Source organism: Armigeres subalbatus, chromosome 1 (genome assembly GCF_024139115.2).
Source record: "Armigeres subalbatus isolate Guangzhou_Male chromosome 1, GZ_Asu_2, whole genome shotgun sequence".
Lineage (NCBI taxonomy): Eukaryota > Metazoa > Arthropoda > Insecta > Diptera > Culicidae > Armigeres > Armigeres subalbatus.
Window position 1 is genome coordinate 63,109,608 of NC_085139.1, and position 22,363 is coordinate 63,131,970.

At 38.9% G+C, this 22,363-nt stretch overlaps 2 protein-coding genes and 1 long non-coding RNA gene across 3 annotated transcripts; 1 reads left to right on the plus strand and 2 right to left on the minus strand.

The window, feature by feature from the left end:
- The first annotated feature begins 6,134 nt into the window (after positions 1-6,134).
- Positions 6,135-9,171, plus strand: LOC134226222 (keratin, type II cytoskeletal 1-like). Its single transcript, XM_062706843.1, has 3 exons — positions 6,135-6,294; positions 6,479-6,873; positions 8,144-9,171. The coding sequence occupies exons 2-3, from the start codon at positions 6,486-6,488 to the stop codon at positions 8,275-8,277; spliced, it is 522 nt and encodes a 173-aa protein (XP_062562827.1). The 5' UTR covers positions 6,135-6,294; positions 6,479-6,485; the 3' UTR covers positions 8,278-9,171.
- On the minus strand, positions 8,353-16,454 carry LOC134226230 (uncharacterized). The gene is made up of 2 exons (XR_009983424.1): positions 16,000-16,454; positions 8,353-11,000 (listed from the first exon to the last, which is right to left on the minus strand). It is a non-coding gene; the product is annotated as an uncharacterized LOC134226230 (long non-coding RNA).
- Positions 16,455-17,202: 748 nt separating this feature from the next.
- Positions 17,203-18,339, minus strand: LOC134206790 (uncharacterized). The gene is made up of 4 exons (XM_062682544.1): positions 18,231-18,339; positions 17,832-17,926; positions 17,651-17,766; positions 17,203-17,454 (listed from the first exon to the last, which is right to left on the minus strand). The coding sequence occupies exons 1-4, from the start codon at positions 18,231-18,233 to the stop codon at positions 17,318-17,320; spliced, it is 351 nt and encodes a 116-aa protein (XP_062538528.1). The 5' UTR covers positions 18,234-18,339; the 3' UTR covers positions 17,203-17,317.
- Between the last annotated feature and the right edge of the window lie 4,024 nt (positions 18,340-22,363).

Consider the following 22,363-nt stretch of genomic DNA (forward strand, 5'->3'; position numbering starts at 1 on the left):
GATTTTTCAAGAGTACGAATTGAGAGAACCACAACGCCCATGGGGATGAAACATCCGTAGATCGTTTGCTTACTCATGCTAAACAATTGACTTTAATTTCAGCATTGTACGAAAATTACTACGCTAGATTTGAGTTTTTGATAATAGGAGTATAAATCGTGTGGTTAATTTAAAATTCACTACCTGGCTTGATTGTACACGTAAAAAAATAACCTTATATCACAGACAAACAGACATAACACTCGTCAAATTTCCATCGTTCACTGATTAACTGGTCAATTCAAATAATCATTAGTTGGCCAATCGATCACTCGTGGCGCGCGCGTCGGATTTGCTCTAGTTTGACGTTTGCTCAATACCGCCATCTGGTTCGTGATTTGCCCAACTAACAGAAATCAACAGATGCCGTTAGTGTTTAAATGACGATGAATTTGATGAGTGAATGTTCAATGTGTTATGTCTGTTTGTCTGTGCTTATATGTTATGGCAAAAAACCATTCGAAAATACTTATACTCTTCATTATGCCACCTAATGAATGATCCCATATTAAAAAGCTAATAACATTAATAAGCTAATGAAAAGTATAAGTTTCGGAATGTATGTGACTAATGCGATGTATAAGTTTTTTCTTATACATATCATTAGGCGCCTGCTTTGGCAAAAAAGTATTAGAAATCTTAATAATAAATAACATTAAATTTTTTTACGTGTATTATCACCTTAAATACGAGTGAATCGAGTGAATTCACACGAGGGCAATGTTTACAATTCTTTATATGGAGCATTGGGAACAAAATTATTAAAGAGAAGGAAGTAAATAAAAATATAGTGTAGATGTTTGCCTTTGTGTTTCAATGCTCGAAGTTTGAATGAGCCGATGTTTGAAAATTACAAATCAGTCGATCATGCAAATCACATATTTTCATAAAAGAAAATCGTTTTGCCAAAAGTACTGTGCTTTTGCTCAACAAGCAACAGACAACATAATATTGGCGTATTTGTTCGAAATGATACCTTTAACTGGGGAAATACGTAACGCTAAAAATGGCAGATTTTAACCCCTTTTCCTTCAATCACACTTTTTGCATGAATCATCTGAACAATTTGTATGGATCGTCACAGTTCAGGCAACCCCCTCCTCCCTCTAAGCGTTACGTAATTAATGGTGTTCCTTTGTGTCCTTTTGAGCCTATATTTTTGCCACTGCCAAATCATTAGGATATGTACTGCTACCGATGCTTATAAAGGGGAGTTTTTCTTTATAATAATTGTGTAGCAGTAATTTCTTTGATTGTGTAGCAGCGGTACACCATATCTTCTTCCGAATTACCGTTACCTGTTCCGTTCTATTGTGTGCGAGGCTCAAGGAAGCACCACAAAATGATCGCTGTTTCCGTTTGATTTCTTTGATGCGCTACAACATTTTACTTTTTGCTATGATTCCAATCCTGTAGTCGATGATTTTGATTTTTCCCCCATCACGGCAAGCACTCAAGCAGTTCAGAATTATCGCGGATGACAGGCATTTCACTCTCTTGATGTTTAGGGTGAAGCCAGAGTAAACGCGACGTGCGATGCGACGCGACGCGACAGTGCAATTTGACAGCCTGTTGATAATGATTGTTATTCTTTTACGTGAGTCGCGTCGCGTCGCATCGCACGTCGCGCTTACTCTGGCAGGCACCTTACAGTCGCTAGTGTTGCCAGATATTTCTGACTGTCAATATGACAATGTACCATACTTAAGGTGAGGCACAATTTATGGCACACTGTGGCACCAAGAATTACAAGAAGTGTAATGAACACAAATTAAACTGTGCTCAGCGACCCACCCCTTGGTTCGACATCATTCTCCGGCTAAAATGAAAAGTAGTGTTGAATATAATAATAATTATTTCCATTTTAAATGTACAAATCTCGAGCAACATATGATGACGGCCGAAAAGCCAACAATGCTGAACCGAGAAAAATGAGGTTCAAGTTTTCTAGGACTAATTTAATTCATTTATTGAAGTAGAAACACATTCCATTGCCAAAAACATGTCAATGCTATACGTAAATGGTTATATTATAACAGCAAATTTAGATTAATTGAAACACTACTCGAAATCTACAAAATTTCAGCTAAAACAAGAATCGGGCCGTTTACTCGCATTACCGGCAGCACCTCTGGCTTTTAAGCCGTTCGCTCAAAGCTAGTAATATCATCGGGTTTGTTTAGATTTGTTAGTCAGAGCAGTTCTGCTATGCACTATATTGATAACCTAGTACACAGAGAAAAAAAAAGTTGGGATTCCAACAATGTTCTAGTTTTATTTCAACAATATGAGAAACTTGGTATTTTTGACAGCTAAACCATTTCATTCAAATAAAAAATTGATTGATTTGAAAGTTTTTGTTTCGTTCAAAATTCTTATTTTCACAGTCAAAGTTTTCAGAACAATATTTTTAAAATAATCAAACAAACCTAAACTTATCACAATTTTGGCAACACTGGCAGGTAGAAGTAATGTAACTGGCAGCCAACGACTGCCTGTCAGTGACAATTGCGGGAAAAGCAGCAGTGGAAAATTTCTTCACTTGAACAGGTAATCAATTTGTTTTAATAATATTATTAATATTATAATTAATATACACACAAAAAAAAATCGTTGGTAAAAGTAAAAAAACGTTGGTAAAACTAAGAAAATTAGTTAGTGATTTTCAGTAGAAAGTATAAGATTGTTAAATCTACCAATGCAAAAATTGTCATTTCGCAAGAACATTAATAAGCGTCAAATCTTTCAAAACAACATTTTCCTCTCAAAACGAAATGTGTGTTTTACATTAAAATCAACTACACAGAGAAAAAAAAAGTTGGGATTCCAACAATGTTCTAGTTTTATTTCAACAATATGAGAAACTTGGTATTTTTGACAGCTAAACCATTTCATTCAAATAAAAAATTGATTGATTTGAAAGTTTTTGTTTCGTTCAAAATTCTTATTTTCACAGTCAAAGTTTTCAGAACAATATTTTTAAAATAATCAAACAAACCTAAACTTATTACAATTTTGGCAACACTGGCAGGTAGAAGTAATGTAACTGGCAGCCAACGACTGCCTGTCAGTGACAATTGGGGGGAAAAGCAGCAGTGGAAAATTTCTTCACTTGAACAGGTAATCAATTTGTTTTAATAATATTATTAATATTATAATTAATATAAGTATTATGTTTTAGTATTTCTCTGGTTCGTTGGCGTGAGGTAAAGGCGCAGTTTGAAATGGCCACTAATTGGACCGTTCCAAGATTGGACTTTCCCAAGAAACCAAATTGCAATACTGTACGCTCGGCCGAACGGCACTGGACCACAAACGGATTAATTCAGAAACGCCCATAAATTGGAACCACCTCAACGATTCCCACAACTATGACGACGCTGGTAAATACGATGGCCACGGAATCGGCAAAGGTGGCGGCTGCCACTTCTGGAATCATAGCCCGGCGAAAACTTCCGTCACCGTGTACGCTTCAATGTGGCGGCAGAATTGGCAATCAGTTAAATCCTTTTCTCAGAATATCAACGTTGTGCGGTTGTTGAAAGGGTGGAAAATATGAGCAAAATCAGAATTTGTATATAAAGAAATAAAAACAAAACATTCTATTTAAATACAAAACAAATTGATTTAATTATATGCATGATTTTATTTTGGCTAAATTAAATTGAAAAACCACATATGAAAATGAAAGTAATCATGACTTGTTGTTTTGAAAGTATCACTAGTTGATTTTAATGTAAAACACACATTTCGTTTTGAGAGGAAAATGTTGTTTTGAAAGATTTGACGCTTATCAATGTTCTTGCGAAATGACAATTTTTGCATTGGTAGATTTAACAATCTTATACTTTCTACTGAAAATCACTAACTAATTTTCTTAGTTTTACCAACGTTTTTTTACTTTTACCAACGATTTTTTTTTTGTGTGTAAGAATATGCATTTTAAAATAACTTAAAGCCAGATATTCAAATAAACAATAAAAAGTGAACGGCCTAAAAACCAAAGCAAAACGCTCAGCATAGTAGTTAAGGGCGCAGATCAAAGGACTTAAAAACCACTATGGTGCAAATGGTTTATGAGACGTTCACTCAATACTCACTCACGAGCTCCATCGTCGTTGTCACCAGAGGCCGATAGCAACAGAAATTCGGGATCGGAAGTGGGGCTGGGTCGGCCACACTCTACGTAGGGGCGGAAACGAAATCTGTAAACAAGCATTAGACTGGAACCCAGCGGGACATCGCAGCAGAGGCAGACCCAGAGGCTCATGGCGGCGAAGCTTCAATAAAGAAATAAAAGAAGTCGACCGAAATCTAACCTGGCAACAGGTTAAAGCGATAGCCGGGCAACGTTCAGGATGGAGATCTTTCAAGTCGGCCCTTTGCACCACCGGTGGTGTACAGGATCCATAAGTAAGTAAGTCACTCAAAATAGCAATGAAAGTGTTGTTTAAGGAATATCAAGAAGGGATTCTTACCTACACACTCAGTTTTTATTTCTGCAGCTCGGCAAAAATCCGCACAGCCGTGCGCCAGCAAAATAAATAACTGATATTCCGGCAAAAATAGCATTTGTTAGCTGATTTTCGGCAAATTATTTGCTGATTATCAGCAATTTTGACAGAAATCTCGGCAAAAAACATGTTTGCTGGGGCACGGCTGTGCGATTCTCGGTAAAAGTTCAACATTTTGCTGAGATCCCAGTAAAAAAAATTAAGTGTGTAGCATGAAGATGCATTAACAAGGCAATCGTTAATGCTAGAAAACGAAAATCATGGTTTTGGTTTATAAGCCGTAATCATATATTACGCGAGAAATAAACAATACTTAGAGCAAGATTACCGGTGGTGAGTTTAAGCCGTTTGGCAGCGCAGTATCATTACTTGACACTTTACCGGTCGCTACTAAACGCGCTGCTATAACAGTAGCGCGACTGACAGGTGACCAAATTTGGTAGCGCGATAAGAGCGCTGCTATTTGATGAACTGTCAACTGTCAAACGTCACCGGTACGGAATACAGCAACACTAATAAAAATCCACACATTTTTAATGGCAAAAATCTAAAGAAATTTCCAAATAAATTTTATGTGTGCGTTAATAACCACCCGCTATAGGAGAATACACATAAATGTTATTAGTTAATAAGGGTTATGTGTGTTTCCACATATATGCTATGCAAATTCACATAGCCGTTATGTGGGAAATGCTATACAGTGAACGTTCGCTAATTGGGTTTTTTCTAGTTGGGGCGCTTTTTAGTTGGGGGTTCGATAATTGGGGCGGAACCCAATTAAAAAGCAGCTAAACGTCAGAATGTGATGTCAAAAACGCGTTGACGTCTTGTTCCCGTGTTTGGCGGGATCGATATTTTCTGGCGCGTAAAATTTTCTTTTGTTCAATGCAAAAAGTAAACAACATTGACGCTTGTCAAAGCGCCCCAATTAGCGAACGGCATTCGCTAGTTGGGGTGAGGTCGTGCCCCAATTAGCGAACGATCACTGTAGTCAAAATTTATGTGTGCCACACATAATGGATATGATTGGATTTTTGTCAGTGAACCAAATTGAGAGCCGAAAATAGTAACCGATACGGAAACGAGTGACGAAACTAAAATGAAAGCGCTGCACGGGTGATTAAAATGCTCGCGACCGATAATGATGCTCTTACTGAACCGCAAAAATGAAGCAAATATTGTGGTCGTGTTGTTCTCGCCTATTTTTATCTCTAACGTGTGACTTTTATTTGATAGCTTAACACAGATACTGGATTTCCAGCAATAACATTCCTTTTGCTGATTTTCAGTAAACCATTTTATTGATTGCTGGATTCCAGCAAACAAGTCTATTGCTGGTTTGCAACCAGCAAACTATTTTGCTGGAACGAGAGATGGAAATTTGGTGAGTTGGCTTTTCGGCCCTCACCATATGTTGCTCGAGATATTTTTGATTAAGCGTGTAGTAGCCATAAAAACTCGTGAACGGACACCATAATCTGACATTTTCCCAGCCTTGTGTGCGTGACAACCGGCAAATCAATTTGCTGATGTGGTGGTGTCAGCTTCTCTCTCCGCGAGATCGAAACCGGACTCGTGAAGAAGCCGCAAACTGCTGAAACGCACTTTGCTTTCAAGCCTCCACCGCGGAAGAAGTTCTCGTTGTTGACGGGAACCCAACAGTTTACAAACAATTTCCAGTGGCAAAACGCAGTGAAAACTTTAGAATTTTTGTGTGCATCACATCGGACTGCAACTAAAGGTAAGAATTATCAGGAATCGTTACGTATTTGCAGAGAAAATCTAAGTTTTTGGTGGCTGGGAAGCAGTTTTCTTGGAGCGGTGATGCCACCGGCCACCATCTTTGATTTCGCTGGCTTTCATTTTACATGGTGCAAAAAATGTGCTTTCGGTGCGAGGTTGAAATTAATTTTCGTTGTTTCCAGTTTAATCATGCCAGACTGGAGAGATCGTGACGAATCCGAGCGCGGATACGGTGGTGGCAGCTCCGGCTACGATCGGGAGCGTCGGGACTACCGTAGCGGCGGCAGCAGCTACGGAAGCGGTGGTGGCGGTGGAGGCGGTTATCGCTCGGGTGGCAGCGGCGGCGGTGGTAGTGGTGGTGGATACGGCAGCCGCGACGGCGGATACCGCTCGGGCGGTGGATTCCGCAATGGTGGCGGTGCCGGCGGACCCCCACGTGGACCACCAAGGATCGACCCGGCCACGGCCAAGACGGAAACGTTCGAGGTCGACGCCGAGAAGGTGAAGTTCATCATTGGACGCGGCGGCAGCAAAATCCGCGAAATTCAGGACCGCTGCCGGGTGTCGGTGCAGATAGGTAATATTCTTGTTTGGTTTTCCGTGGAACGGTTGAGCATTTTTGGTGGGAGCTTTTTTGGGGGCCTGGCTTACTCTGCTGATAAGGATGAGAAAAAAGCTGTGCTTGCTTGCTCCCCCCAACGGCGCAATGCAAGCTGATGATTGAATTTACGTTTTAAACCGATTAAACGCCTGAATTGTAAGCAAAGTTCGCAAAATTTTTACAAGAGCAGTCATTTTTATAGGACGCTGGTATAATATGGGTTAAAAATTAATATAATTTGGAAAATTTCGGGCTCGGTTGACCTCGGAAGCCTTGCAGTGACCAATAGAACGGCTTAAACTGCGAGGCTGCAAAGTCTCAGATTAATGAGAACAAAAAAGGGGTGACCCAATAAAGTTACATATGTAATGTGTTTCCTGATTTTGTTTTGCAATTAACAATTCTTAGTTTCGGATGGGTCGGTTGCAAACATGATGACCGTTTTTTGGTCTTTTATTTGTAGGAGACTTGCTATGGAAAAATACGATCAGGGTTCCTCACAATTTTACGGAGAAAATACACTTGACGAAATCTTTGACCTTATCTTAATTTTCGGTAACTAGCAATTAAAGGTTATTGATTTTGACCTTCGACTTTATCCTACCAGATTTCATAAATTAATCAAAACAACTGAATTGATTTTATTTTCGGTTAGTTGATTGCTTTGAAATCAGGTACTCAACTATATTTTGTCAACTCAAGTTCCCGGTGGTGCTTTTAATGACTCAGACCTTTTTTGAAACAACAACATTTTTGTAGTCTTATCATCAGATAAGAATTGCTGGGAGATTATCATAAACCTGGAGAACCATTCCCTGTGGATTCTACTACTTAGTCGCGTGGCTACCAAGCAAACCGATATAGACATGGTTCTATTCCCGAATCATCAGAAACTGACACGTTCTGACGGTTTGCCACGACCAGCTACAAACAGCTTTTGCTGAATTAAAGGAAGGATAGAACGTTAGACAATTTGGTAACGCACCTTGCTTATAATCCCAGGCCGAAAAAGGATTAACAGAGAACAAACTTAACGGCGTCAAGCGTCAAAAATACATTGAAAAAAAAAACAACTGCCGTCCTCGGTTTTCAAGATAGTAATGTTTCGGAAGCCTATCGTAAACATTAGTAAATTATTCAATCTGCAATTAACGTCGTTTGGTCATGCTTAACATAAAATTGGACTCCGTTATGTGATTGGCAAAACACTCTAATATCCTATTTTGCACCTCCCATCCAAACGCAGACAAGCAGCGCAACGAGAACGGCCAGAACAATGTGTCGGTGATGGGAGATCAGTCGAACATTGACCGGGCGCGAGACATGATCGACCGGATCATCAATGACGACCGCGACCGGGAGGAACATCACCGCGACTAAAGTGGATGGAGGTGGGCATGTTGTTCATGTCATTCGTTCAACCACCCCTCCCCAATCCTACCCAGAGCGGGAAAGTGGTTCAACGTTCAACGTGTGCGATCTGTGGTCCGTCGCCTAAACTCAAAGGCTTAGGTTAAGAAAGAACAGTTTTAAAATTACAGCAAACGACAAAATAGGTTCGATTTAACAAACAACATACAGCTGAATAACAAGGAGGAGTAAAAGATTTGCATTTATAATTTCCCATTACCCTGATATAAACATTTAAACCAGACGCAGAATTCGGACGGTGTAGTACCTGTCGTCACGAAAACTGGGGACAGCTTCCATTTAAACTTAAACTAATCGAAAAGATTGAAAACTCGAGGACGACGAAGAAGGAATTGTGTGAATCACTATGTGATTAGAGGTACTTCTCGATATAAATTGTCTGAAATATTATTTGTGTTTGTCACCACACCTTTAATGATGATGAAAACGACGAAGGATACAGTCAGAAAAGTACTGGGCGCGATATCTTAAACGTGTAGGGTGACAAAATGTAAATACGATTTTTAGAAATTTATATTTCTAAGACTACCGCTAGTAAACAGAGAGGTTAGATTCCGTTGAAATGTGAATGCGGCTCATGGAACGGTGTATTAAACAACGGAACAAAACGGATAACAACACTACTAAACTACTTGAGCCAAGACTACTAAGCAGCAAACTGAAACGCGTTCAATGACGGTTCGACCTGAATGCAGCAGAGAATTAACGGTCGACCATACACACATAACACGGCAGGAGTAACACAGCAGAAGAAATTGATGTAGAATACAAATGTTCATTTTTTACTTTTAAGGAGTTGCAAAACCATTAAAGCTGAAACTGGTCGAAAAAATCTACAAAGTACACGATTGAGTATGTATTTTACGCGACCGAACATGATGACTGCCTCGTTCGATTAGCTGAACGCAAGGAGAGAAAATTGATTGTAAGTGTCCGGGATTCGAACCAGAGCTTGGGAGTCACGTTTGGAACACGAATAACCTTGTACACCATAGGTGTAAGCAATCTGACAATGTTTTAGACTAATTCTACGAATGAAAAGAAAAAGTCGAGGAGTAGTTGACAATTGTATGTCGCTCATTGAAATAGGACAATTTCAAAATATTAAGAAGCAGTAATCTGCGACATTAGGCTAAGAAATTGTAACATAGGCACTTAAAAACATTTTACTTCTTCAATCCATCATCGAACTTATTATTCTTATACACTCCTAATTGATCTAAAGCTATTAATAAACAAACTGTTCAACTGATTAGGCGTGTTTTTTTCTGGTTGCCTGGTCGCTCTATAATCTATGGTTATGGGCCCAGATAGTTGTTCCGAATAAAAAAGTGAAAAAGCAGGAATTACGCAGATTTCTGGCGAAGGTTTGAAACATGGCTATCTTGGGGTTGAAACCCAATTGGCAGCGCATGGAGTAAGTAAAGAAGGCGACTGTAGAAAAACCATTATCAGGCGAGGCTACGGTGTTGGAAAAGCTGAAGCCTTGATTGTGCCTATCCTATATTGCTAACAGTCATCTAGATAGAACATGTTCGGGATATGAACTCGACAAAAAAGATGTGGAACAGTTTGAAGAGGACCTGCGGAAAACTGGATTTGCTGCCTTGAAATGTCCATCGTTGCCTACATAATCTTCGGATGCCAGAAGAAGGATCGTCAAAGAAGGATTTTTTTTTCAAATTTGATGAACTTATTCGCGCCATTTGAAGAACGCTGGATCGGATATGTGTGAAAAGGATGTCAAGTCAGTAGTTTATGCCATTACCGGACGTGTATGAACTGTTTTGAAAATTTCAAACATGAATAGTATAAAATAAATGTGGTGAAAGCTAGATTATTAATGGCGAACCAAAAGAGAGTTGGAAGGGAAGAAGTTCATGATCCACGGCACCCATCCCCAAGAATAACATCCCATCCCGGTGTTAAATCCTTATTTCGGTGGGAGGTTTATTAAAACACTTGTTTTCCAGTTCACAATCCAAAGTATACAACCACTATATTTCTCCTATTCGGTTACATCACCTTTAACCTACGCTCTCTCTTCTTACTCTCAATTCGCGCAGTTAGTCCTCGGGTGACCGTTCATTTTACCGAACTGAACTAAATTCGAAAGAGGTATTCTCACACCTCTACAACTCCTTCATCCTTAAGATAGAAAATCATAGGCATTCAGACAATTCAAATTTATACTTTTTAACAGAAATTGTTCAGATAGCACTAGCAAAACTGACATGCTTAATCGTAAATTACACTTAATTTCTGATATAACTTCATTATTATTAAACTATAAAGAACTAGTAATACACATAATCCGATTTGTTCTTTTTAATACGTTTTCTCTTCGAACGTCGATTCTCGTTGATCGGCGTATGCCTCGTATTGTTGGAAGGACCGACATCCTCCCCCGAAAAAATGAAAGAATCGGCCGCAAAACCGTAGAAATCAGAGCTATCGTCAGTGCTGCTGTAATCTTCGTCTCGCCTTCGCTTCCTGTTATGCGCAACCGCTGGCGTGTCGATATCGTCCTCCAATGCCATTCGATCTACCCCGATTGGCAAAATGGCACTCTCTCCTTGAAAGGCAAAACGCTTGGAGACCTTTTGGCGAGAGACTGGCACAACCTTAAGCTGGCGTTTGTGTGCCGAGATAACTCTGCCCGCCAAAGAGACCTGCGAAATATTCGTGGAAATTCGTTTCAAAAACTTTGCTGGCAACCATTGTCGAATATCAGTAGGGTTATTATTTTTATAATAAATCAGGTCTCCGCTTTTAAGGTTAGAAAAAAGGTCAGGGGATTTACCTGTACCAGTACTAACATCATGTTCATGGCGATCATCATTTACCTTTGTCAAATTATGCTTATAACTACTCTTTGGGTTAATTAGATCCATCAGAATTTTGGGTTTATATGAAAGCATTCGCTCAGAGGGAAATTTACCATCATCTTCCAGGCAAATATTTCTGTAATTTATCAGAAAAAGTGAAACCTGTTCCTCCGTATCTAGTTTTCTGATTTCCTGGTCTACCATAAACTTTTAAATACATCCTTTATCAAACGAACCATGCGTTCAGCCTGCCCATTACTTTCTGGGTGATACGGTGGACTTTTTAACACCACAATACCCTGGTTCGTGAAAAAATTGGTGAATATTTCGGAATTGAAAGGAGGGCCCCCGTCTGTCACTAACACGTCTGGTAGCCCAAAACGCGCAAAAATATTGAGAAAACCTTAATAACTTTCTTATGATCCGTACCATATTTCATATGTTCAATTTCAATCCACTTTGTAAAACTATCCACCACGACTAGAAAGACTTTTTATCAAAATGGAAAAATCCGCATGTATCCTGCTAAAAGGCTTATTTGTACGCTTCCAAGGTGAATAAGGCGGCTTTTTAGAAAGCGCTGTTGTTTCTCTACACGTCCTACACAAACGTACAAACTCCTCGATATCTTTGTTCATCCCGAACCAGTAGACTGTTTTACGAGCTAATTGTTTAATTTTGTTTATTCCAGAGTGGTTCATGTGTAGCATTTTCAAAACTTGCAATTTCATAACATCAGGGATTATCACCCTATCCTGAAACAGGATACAGCCATCAACTTCCTCTAAATCCTGATGATGCGAGTAAATGTCCAAAAACTTCTGTCAATCCTTTTGGCCAACCTTTATTTAAAAACTCCAGTATTTTAATCAAATACCCTTTTTTCTGGTTTCTTTGCCACTTCTTTATAGTCAAGCGGGAATGTATTTGTAAAGTTCAAACTTTTAATGTATTCACGAGTCAGTTCATGTGGTACCTCTTGGGCAATAGGAAACCTGGAACAAAAATCGGCGTTACCCATTTTAGAAGATTGCCGATAAATGATTTCATAATCATATATGGATAATTCCATTACGTAACGCTGCAATCGTGTAACCGAAAGCGCGTTCTTCCTTCCTTTCCAAAAATTCCGATAAGGGGTTTGTGGTCTGAGTAGATGGTAAAACTTTTTCCATACAAAAATTTGTGGAATTTTTTTACAGTGCTAACGACAGCTAAGGCTTCTAGATGCAAAATAGGATATTTTCGTTGTGCTTCATTCAAAGTAAACGAAGTAAAACTCACAGGTCTTTCCTCTCCGTCAACTACATGAGCCAAAACTAAGTGAAGTTTCTTTTTACAATCTTCGTAATCCTTCCCGGCTATTAAAACGTCGTCAAGATAGCACGACACATATTCCAATCCTTGAAGCACCTGATCCATGACTTTTTGGAAGATTGACGCGCTTGACGAGGCCTCCTGTGGAAGTTTCATTGTAGGCATAAAGCCCTTTGATAGTGTTTATGATCATAAACTTTCTTGACCGTTTGGAAAGAAGCAGCTGTGTGTAAGCACCTGTCAAATCCAGCGAACAAAAAACTTTGGAACCGGCTAATGTAGCAAAAAGGTCTTGCGCCAAAGGCAAAGGATATGAATTGGGGACGATCACCTTATTGATTGACACTTTGCAGTCAATTACTAAACGTATGTCTTGGTTCTTTTTAATCACTACTACAACTGGTGACGCCCACTCGCTGGCTTCTACCGGGGTAATAATACCATTGTTTTCTAAATTATCCAAATGCTCTAATACCAAGGGGTGGGACGCTGAGCACAATGTTCCAGGCACACATTTTCACAGTGTATTGGAACAATGTGGAACAACCAATTCACAAACTGTGGCACACTGTTGCACACTTTTGACATTGAATTTTCTAAATGTCAAAATTCGGCAACCCTGCCAATTATTTGTCATTCTTCTTCTTCTTGCTTTTTTCCAACGATGTTGATATCGTTAACATGTGTTTTCATAAATAGACAGTTTAATAAATTAACAGATTTTCAGGGCGAATCACCCGGTTTTAGCAAACGGGGATAATTTTTCGAGTCTTCAAAGATGTAAATCACAACTATCGAGTATTGCCATGATCAGCGGAAAAACTAAACGTTAGCGTGTCGATTCTAATCCGACGGAAAAACAAATGGATCGTGTTGGGGGATTTGTTGACAAAGACAAAGAATAGTTCAATAGGATTAATTTATTGCAAGTGGAAAACGATTTACACTTCCACCTCTTAAATCCTTCAGATATATTGGTAGGAATTTTCTTCCAAAGTAATTCCTTGGAGTTTTCTTACAAAAATTTGAAGACCTGTACCTTTCGAAACTAAATATTAGCGAACGCGATGCTCTTTGATTGAGTCGCCGTTTCATTAAATTGCGTTTGGGGCCTATGTTTGGGGCTTATGTGTTGGCGGTTCAATTCAGCTGATGTTGATGAATGGAATCAGAACCAGCCGGTGGGAATATTTTTTCATGAGGATTATAATCGGGTTTCTTGAGATGATGCGAAGCGGTGCTAGCTCAATCCTACCAAATTGTAGCAGCTCATATTCTAGCGAAAGTTGAATTTACTATTTAAAACTGCTTCCCAAAATTCTTCCGGTAAGTGATGCTGTCCAACGCAGAACGAGCAGAACAGAAATAATCACGAGCTTCTTCGAGCTGCTCATTTAGGTAGCATTCTTGTGGTGGCGGGCAAAATGAAAATTTGTTCCCGCATATTTTTCACTTTTGACAGAAGTCACTTGATCTATTAGGCTTTCAGCGATCGTGTACGTACACGCACGTTTCACTCACACTTTTACTCGGTTTGTTTGCAACCACGAGCAGCTGTCACGGCAAAATTAAATGGGATTGTTTGCAACCACGAACCTGCGTTCGTGTTGATGAGAAATGTCGGCGAGACCCTAATTGATGTTTATGTTCGAACAGTGATGCCAAATTTTGATATTTCGTCAATTAAAAATATGGCACATCGTGGCACAATATGGCACATGAATTTAATTAGGCACGAATTGTACTGTGCTCAGCGTCCCACCCCTTGTCTAATACCTTCTGTCGTAAACGAAGCGGAACTTCATACGCTCTCCTAAAAATTGGTCTGTTATCCTTTAAAACCAAATCTCCTTCAAAACCTACTATCGGATTAGATAAATCCTTGTCGAAAACCGATGGAAACTTACTTTTCAGCTCAATAATAGCGTCGTCGTCATTTATCGAATTGATCCTGTCAACAGCCGCAATGGGTTTCTCAAAAGTGCTTCTCCAACCAACGTAAAAAACATCCAGCCAGTTACGCCCCATCAATGGGATGAAATCGTTTTCACAACGCAAAATCACCAAGTACAATTCCTTCTGGATGTCGCCTAATTGCACCCGCACTTGAACTTTTCCAACAACTTTCAGCTTTTTCCCATCAATGACAACCAAACGCTTATTGCAGGCCTTTATGGGGAGATTTTTTAACTTTCGCAAAAACAATTCCTCGGAGATGACACTTTCGGCCGATCCACAATCTATTTCCATGGTCAATCTACGGTTTTCTATCGTTGCATCTACATAACAAGGTTCGCTGATTTTATTTGCAGATGAGATCATCAAACACGGCATATCATCTTCAGAATCTGTTTCCAAATCTTCTTTTAAGCGTTTGAACAACCCATCTGTACCGGAACTAGAAGGCTTTGGAGAACTCAAAAACTTTACACTAGTTTCAGGTTTACGCGGACTTTTACTTTTTAGACGGTAGCAATACTTTCGAGTATGACCTCGCTTCTTACAGTAGGAACACAAAAAGCGGTTTTCGGAATAGCTGTCTCTTTTGTCGTCGTAATTTCCACCATATCGATTCCTAAACTGACGATTATTACTCCTACTTCTATTCCTGAATCTTGTCTCTCGATAAGCACGGTCTTCTTTACGACCTAAACGAGCTACTATTCCAACTTTTTTTTCATCATCATTGCTTAAAATCTCAGTTCTATCTGAAGCAAGCTCTTGGTTGACAATGATCTTTTCAGCTTTAGCCGCCGTTAGATCGTCTTCATCGAAAAGCCTCTTCTGTAAATTACGATCATTTAATCCAATTACCAAAACGTCTCTAATTGCTCTGTTTTTGAAATCTCCAAAGTCGCACTGTTCAGCTAAATGTTTTACATCTAAAACGAAATCAACTGCCTTTTCGTGTTGCTTCTGTCTACGCGTCCAAAACCGATAGCTGTGAATAACATCCGAGTCCTTTTTGTCATAATGTTGCTTTAATCTATCGGTAATCTGTTTGTAAGACAAGTCTCTTAAGCTCTGTCCCGGGAACAAAAGCTTCAATTGTGAAAACACCTCCGTACCGCAAACGGCAAGAAATGATGTTTTATATCTGTCTTCGGCATAATTATTGTGTTCAAACAACCATTCCAGTTGTTCAAGATATTGAGAAAAAGGTATCGTTCCCGTAATGAACGGCTCAGACGTCCCAAGCAACCAGAAGTTCGGATAAGAAGGGCTATTTTGGCTTAATCAGCTCTCATTTTAAGTAATTTTTTGTATGTAACGGAACTTTAAGTGAACTTTAAAGTTCCGTTAAGGATGCTTGGAACTTGTTGTGAACCATAGTGAACCAATTAGTTCGGTTAAGAGTAAATTTAAGTAAAATCTGAACTTCTGGTTGCTTGGGGTTGGATTAATAGACATCCTTGATATAGAAAAACAACAAATAAAATATGCAGAAAAAATATCTATATAGTTTTTTTTTATCAATGCACAAAATCAAAATCTCACTGCAAAATATGAAAATAAAATCACATACCTGAAATACCAGGGCTGTTATAAGGGCAAACACCCTAGGCACGATGCAACTGCACCGTCCAAACCAAACCAAAAACAAAACAGCCCGATTTCCTGCGGTGGTAACTCAAACCCACAAACCGTTGACTCAAAATACACAGACAAGATCCTCTCATCCAACAGCAACAGCAGCAGCAAATTCTTCCTTCGTCGGGGCACGCCAACAGCAGACAGCAACAACAGCAACAAATAACTCCTTTGGAAGGCTTTCGCTAGCAACACCACACCAACAGCTACTCTTCACTTCACGAGATGCACTTCTATGCATTCACTGCACCCGGTTGTAAACAAACGGCTTGTCGTCTAGCACACTCACTGGAAAGCCACTCACTTCGCTTCCTTTCTGACACTTAGGGTGAAATGCTCAACATGAGTCCGGTGCACTCAACTTGCAATCTATGACGATGTCAATGGCGTTTATCGGTGCTCACTATGAAACAAAAGGAAAACGCAAAATGGTGAGAAACAAAAGCTGTCGGACATAAAAGAGTCTCTAACAAAGACTCAATGGCGTACTCGACAAAATGCTGTTCTCTAAATATATCTATCCACACTTTTTCAGCGAGTAGAAAAACTATGCACTACGCGTTAGGTCAAATGATTCAGCGAATCAACTACCTTAAACGACTTAAATCAAGCTGAAGCGGGAAAAAAAATCAACACGAGGTGAAACAAAATACGGCAAAAACCACTTACGTGATACGGCCGTCCGAATTAAAATTGCACGCAATTAAAAAAATCACGTATTTTCACACACACGCGGTAAAGTTTCTTGAAAAAAAATTACTATTTTATCCTTGTCGTCACTGTTAAATCCTTATTTCGGTGGGAGGTTTATTAAAACACTTGTTTTCCAGTTCACAATCCAAAGTATACAACCACTATATTTCTCCTATTCGGTTACATCACCTTTAACCTACACGCTTAGTTCAGTTCACCCAAATATAGGTAAAAAGTACCTATAATCGCCAAAAAGTGCACATACGTATTTATGGGTGAATTTACATTTACCTAAATATGAGTAGATTGATTTCACCCATATTTAGGTACTTGGAGAGGGACGATTAGTAGGTAATTTATACCCAAATTTGGGTGATTTTTTTGGTTGATGAAATTTTATAGTTTTTTCAATATTTTTTTCTAACATTTATATTTATTCAAATAATTAAAATTTTCCGAAATAGTCATGAATTTATTAAAACTCAAAGCGCACAAGGGTATAAAAATAAATCGTCTCCAACAAAATCAGGACTGAGATCAGGATGAGTGGCATACTGGCTTCAGGGCACGTATGGACCTGGAGCTGGAACAACCGGATTACGCCGCGACTGGCACCCTTCTGGATATTTCCGCTTCTGCGCCGACATAGTGTATCCTGACATAGGTGGCATATCTGGGCCAACGGATGTTGTCAGCTCTGAAAATAATGAAAGAAACATTGATTATTCTACAAGCAGATTTACATAATTTAAAATCCGGAATTTTCGTGACAGAAGTTAATTTTCCCTACTTTACTTCGGAAGCGCTGTGCTTCGGAGAATAACAGCTGATTCCGTAGTAGGATTTAACATGCAGATTCGATTCTCAGTTGGGAATAATTGATTGAAACTTACCTCGACGGTACTTGTAAGGAGGGGTACGGGGACAACTGATTCTGTGGGTGTTAGTTTCGGACCCTTGTATCGCTGTTCTGGGAGTTAAAGCACTTAAAGGTGGGCTGCATCCGTTGCTGTAAGGCAGAGGCGAAGACGAAAATGTAACTGTAGGTTGCTGCATTATCAAAAATGAACTCACCTGTTGATGCAACTGGTACAGCGGTTGGTTTTTAAATTACATCGGTTCCGGAAAATACCACTGAGTCCGTGGTTCCTTGTGAATTTCACCGGTATCTGCCAACAGAGAAAAAATATATGAAATAAGACAAATCTAGGAACTTTTTTCAAATAGGCCTAACTGTATTTGACCTTGAAATTTGAATCGACTCATACTCTGTCTATTCACCAAATTTCGTTCAACTGACGTTACTACCGGATAGTCCGCAATCTATTCTTTCTGTTAAGTACATTAGTTGACCAAAATAGTCTGAATTAAGAGTACAATCGCCGTTCCAAAAATCAAGGTCAGAATCAATTACGCCCATTTGAAAAAAGTTCCTAGAAATATCCATTATTCAAAAAGCTTTAAATCACTTACCATTATTATTTGATAGTTTTATTTTCGGAACTGCCGCACTTATCAGAATGCACTGATGGAAACAAAAACAAAGACGCTCAATTGTTTTCATCCAAATATGGGTAAATTCAATTACCCATATATTGGTAAATCCACTTTACCAAAACCAGATTAATCCACCTACAGTGAGATTTTGACCCTTCCTTAGTTAAAAGAAAATGTTTTCCAGACTCCAGCATTTAAAACGAGATAAAACTACTCAGCTTCCCACGGCGATTTACCATGAACGTAACAAAATAATTGCCTACCCAAAGGCGGATGTCATGGGTTGAGTGACTACTCAACGAATGATAACGTACTGTACTTCATGCTGCCTATCTATGAGGCGCTCGTCGGATTGAATAACTATTTTGACATGGTTAGTAATTATCGTAACGCTAGTTGCATATAATGTACTCGTAATTTCCAGAGACATTGATATTAATTAATCCAGAACTAACTAAATCAGTCAATGATCTGAACGAAACTCAATAGCGTTCAATAATAACATATATTTCGCCTTATGGATGTCTAATTTGATAAAACCAAACTTGTTCAATACCTTAAAAATGAGCTAGATTTTTCTGGTAGTAAATTTCAGAATTTGCACACATACGCACACATACATGCATACAAGTGATCTATTAGTGTCTCAAAACATGCTCCCATTTGCTATCTAGCTTCCACTGAAGAAATTTTTGAAATTCCTTTCAATTTTTACGTTTTTGCTTTTCTGAGAAGATTTTTTTGTACATGCTTCTATATGTTCCTCAATTAAAATCATTTGTTTCTTTGAAACAAATCAGTAAAATAGGCATAATTCCATATCATATCATTTGTTATAATTATATTTTCAATGTCAAAGTGAATTTGTTTCAAATACCATACATTTTATTTAATAATTCACGAGATTTCTTGATGGATTAATACGTAACACACCTGCGTCACGCATACAAAGTGAAATTATAGACACTTCCGAAGGAAGGGTCAAAAATATAAGTGAAATTCACCAATAAACTCAGTAAACTTTACCCATAATATTAGTAAAGATTACATTACCTAAATATGGGTGAATTAAGTACCCATAAATAGGTAAATCAATCTAAGCGTGTACGCTCTCTCTTCTTACTCTCAATTCGCGCAGTTAGTCCTCGGGTGACCGTTCATTTTACCGAACTGAACTAAATTCGAAAGAGGTATTCTCACACCTCTACACCCGGGATGTCTCAAAGTTCTGACCAATTTCATTAACCTCTTGTGTCTCTACGGTGCTGAGTTTGGTGAATCCGCGGCCAAGAGAAGCCAAGAGACTAGGGGGAGAAGGCGGAGCACTGAATCCCTACCCCAACATGTGCGACATCTGGATTTGGTTCTAAACTGTAAACAACAGTGTTAATTCTCTACCACCTTTTTGTTATGGCGAGGCAATTTTTATGCACACTTTTGTTTTCGATATTTTATCAAAATTAAACACTCAATCATGCATCAATATAACGATGTGATATGCTTGAGATACCTGTTTGATTATAGGGACTCGAAAAAGAATTTATTTGCAGTAACTAACCGAATATAAAAATGTTCACATTAACGATTGCGCCCTAACACCGGTTCTAAGCTTCGATGCAGAGTACACGAGCTTTGTTCGCCAGTGACAGGCGTATGAGGTCCTTGCAAGAGACAAATTCGAAGCCGAAGGTGGTAGGTTCGGTTTCCGCCAACAAGCGTTCGGCCCTGGATACGGGACGGGCACATATTTTACCAACCCGGCAGACATGTTGCAGAACGCCGTTGTGGACACTGAAGTAATAGCCATTAACGATCCCATGATTATCTTTAGATGGGGCCCTCCTTAGCCGTGCGGTAAAACGCAAAAATGGTAACTTGGCTAAGAAACCTCGCAGTTAATAACTGTGGAAGTGCTTAAGGAACACTAAGCTGCGAGGCGGCTCTGTCCCAGTGTGGGGATGTAATGTCAATAAGAAGAAGATTATGTATAGATACAGGGTGGCCACTGAACCGGGAATTAACCGGGAATCGGATTGAACCGGGAATTTGATTATCGCTGACTTTTTTCAGTTCTGTATCGACGGACTATGTAAATAAGAGATATAATTAACTAATTAACTTCTTGTCTGATTAATTATCTTAGAGCGTCTTAGGGGAAATGCTACAAGGTTAAAAGACTATTATTCTTCCATTTACTTCCACTATTACCTTTTTTATGTATCAACAAGCAGATACGTATTTCGTTTCCTACTTGGAAACTTCTTCAGTGTTTGTTATCGACTAATCGATATTTAATAAATTTGAGCATAATTAGTTATAGAAAATCCCCCTGACAATAATAGAACATAACCTACTAAAGCAGGCATTTCCGCTATACCTGATTTAAGGAATTATTTTTGGACTCATAGTGGTCATGAAACCGTTAGCAATACTCCATTTCTTATAAAATTCCCCAAAAACATCAAGCATTTTGAAATTCTGTTTAAATTGTTTAACGCGAATGTCAGCCGGGTTCGATCAAAAGTGTAAGATTTAGTGTAATTCAAGACAAAATTTTCAAAACGACTTATCTGCTTTTGTAAACAAAGATTCAAACGACGAATTGACGAATCTGATAGCTCTCCCACGCAAACCAACACCACCAATAGGAAGGTGAAGGTTTCCGCTACCTGTTGATGGTGTTAGTTTGCGTGGGAGAGCTATCAGATTCGTCGAATCGTCGTTTGAATCTTTGTTTACAAAAGCAGATAAGTCGTTTTGAAAATTTTGTCTTGAATTAGTTTAATTATTTTTATTTTTAGGCATCAAACGTTAGGAGCATGTTTTTCACCGTCGCACAGCCCAGGAGAGGGTGTAAGCTCACAACGGTATAGTGTAGGCCGTCCTCGATTGGGGTCCTGTGGGTCGCATGTAGTGGCTGTGCTCGGGGCAGTTATGTGTTGAAAGCGGTTTCGGGGCAGTTAGGATTGAGTTTTAATATAAACAGATGTAGGATTGAACAAAGTTATAACCTTCAAGGTTCATATTGTGGAGACTATTGACAGCCAAAGCGTTGAGGATAAGCTTTTAGTTAGGAACTGAATTAATTTATCCGATTTGGAATCCTAGATTGAATAGCAGGTATATATGGACAATAATAGAAAACTATATACAGCTATCGTTTTATTAAGTATTGTGGAATGTTTTGGTTGTTGAGTATCAGATGGGCATGTGTGATATCCATTAATAAGACAGAATTATTAGAACTGTATTTTTGTCTTTGTAGTAAGATTAATTACTTACTAATGTTTTGCGGGCCGGCGAGTGAAAGCGGCCCAATTCTTTTATCTACCTCTTTCCAGACGACCAGTGATGAAGAAAATCTTATAGTTCCGGTATCAGCAGTGGTATTCATATTCATAACAACCACCGTCAATACAGGAAGTCTGTGTTCACAACGTGATTACTTCAAGGACAATCCCAACATCTTCTGTGAATTGCAGATAAGTATTGCGTTTATATTTTAATTGCACTGAGCTCGTTCTAATCTGATCGATGAATGAATTTACTTGTCACTAATCAATATCATTAGTAAATTTAAATATTCCCGTAGATTAGAAAAGCAAGTGCATATATTTCTATTTTATGGCAACATATCACAACGAAACGGACCCTTGGGAGCCTTAAGTAAGATCTCGGTCCGGTTGCATCTAAGGAGATCTTAGTGCAGTGCACACCGGACGTGTTGCCCAGTAGACGTATAGCTCAGCGGTATTTAAATACAACGCAGATAGGCTATGGTCAGAGGGTGCGTTGATATTACAAGATTACAAGATTACAAGATGAATAGTATAAAATAAATGTGGTGAAAGCTAGATTATTGGTGGCGAACCAAAAGAGAGTTGGAAGGGAAGAAGTTCATGATCCACGGCACCCATCCTCAAGAATAACATCCCATCCCGGGATGTCTCAAAGTTCTGACCAATTTCATTAACCTCTTGTGTCTCTACCCAAGCAACCAGAAGTTCAGATTTTACTTAAATTTACTCTTAACCGAACTAATTGGTTCACTATGGTTCACATCAAGTTCCAAGCATCCTTAACGAAACTCTAAAGTTCACTTAAAGTTC

Excerpts from the sequence above, each read along its gene's own strand:
- LOC134226222 (XM_062706843.1), top strand. The coding sequence starts at position 6,486 with ATGCCAGACTGGAGAGATCGTGACGAATCCGAGCGCGGATACGGTGGT. Across the intron at positions 6,874-8,143 it reads CCGGGTGTCGGTGCAGATAG|ACAAGCAGCGCAACGAGAAC; the intron begins GTAATATTCTTG and ends ATCCAAACGCAG.
- LOC134206790 (XM_062682544.1), bottom strand. Across the intron at positions 17,767-17,831 it reads TGTACCAGTTGCATCAACAG|CAACGGATGCAGCCCACCTT; the intron begins GTGAGTTCATTT and ends TCTGCCTTACAG. Across the intron at positions 17,455-17,650 it reads TCCTTACAAGTACCGTCGAG|AGCTGACAACATCCGTTGGC; the intron begins GTAAGTTTCAAT and ends CATTATTTTCAG.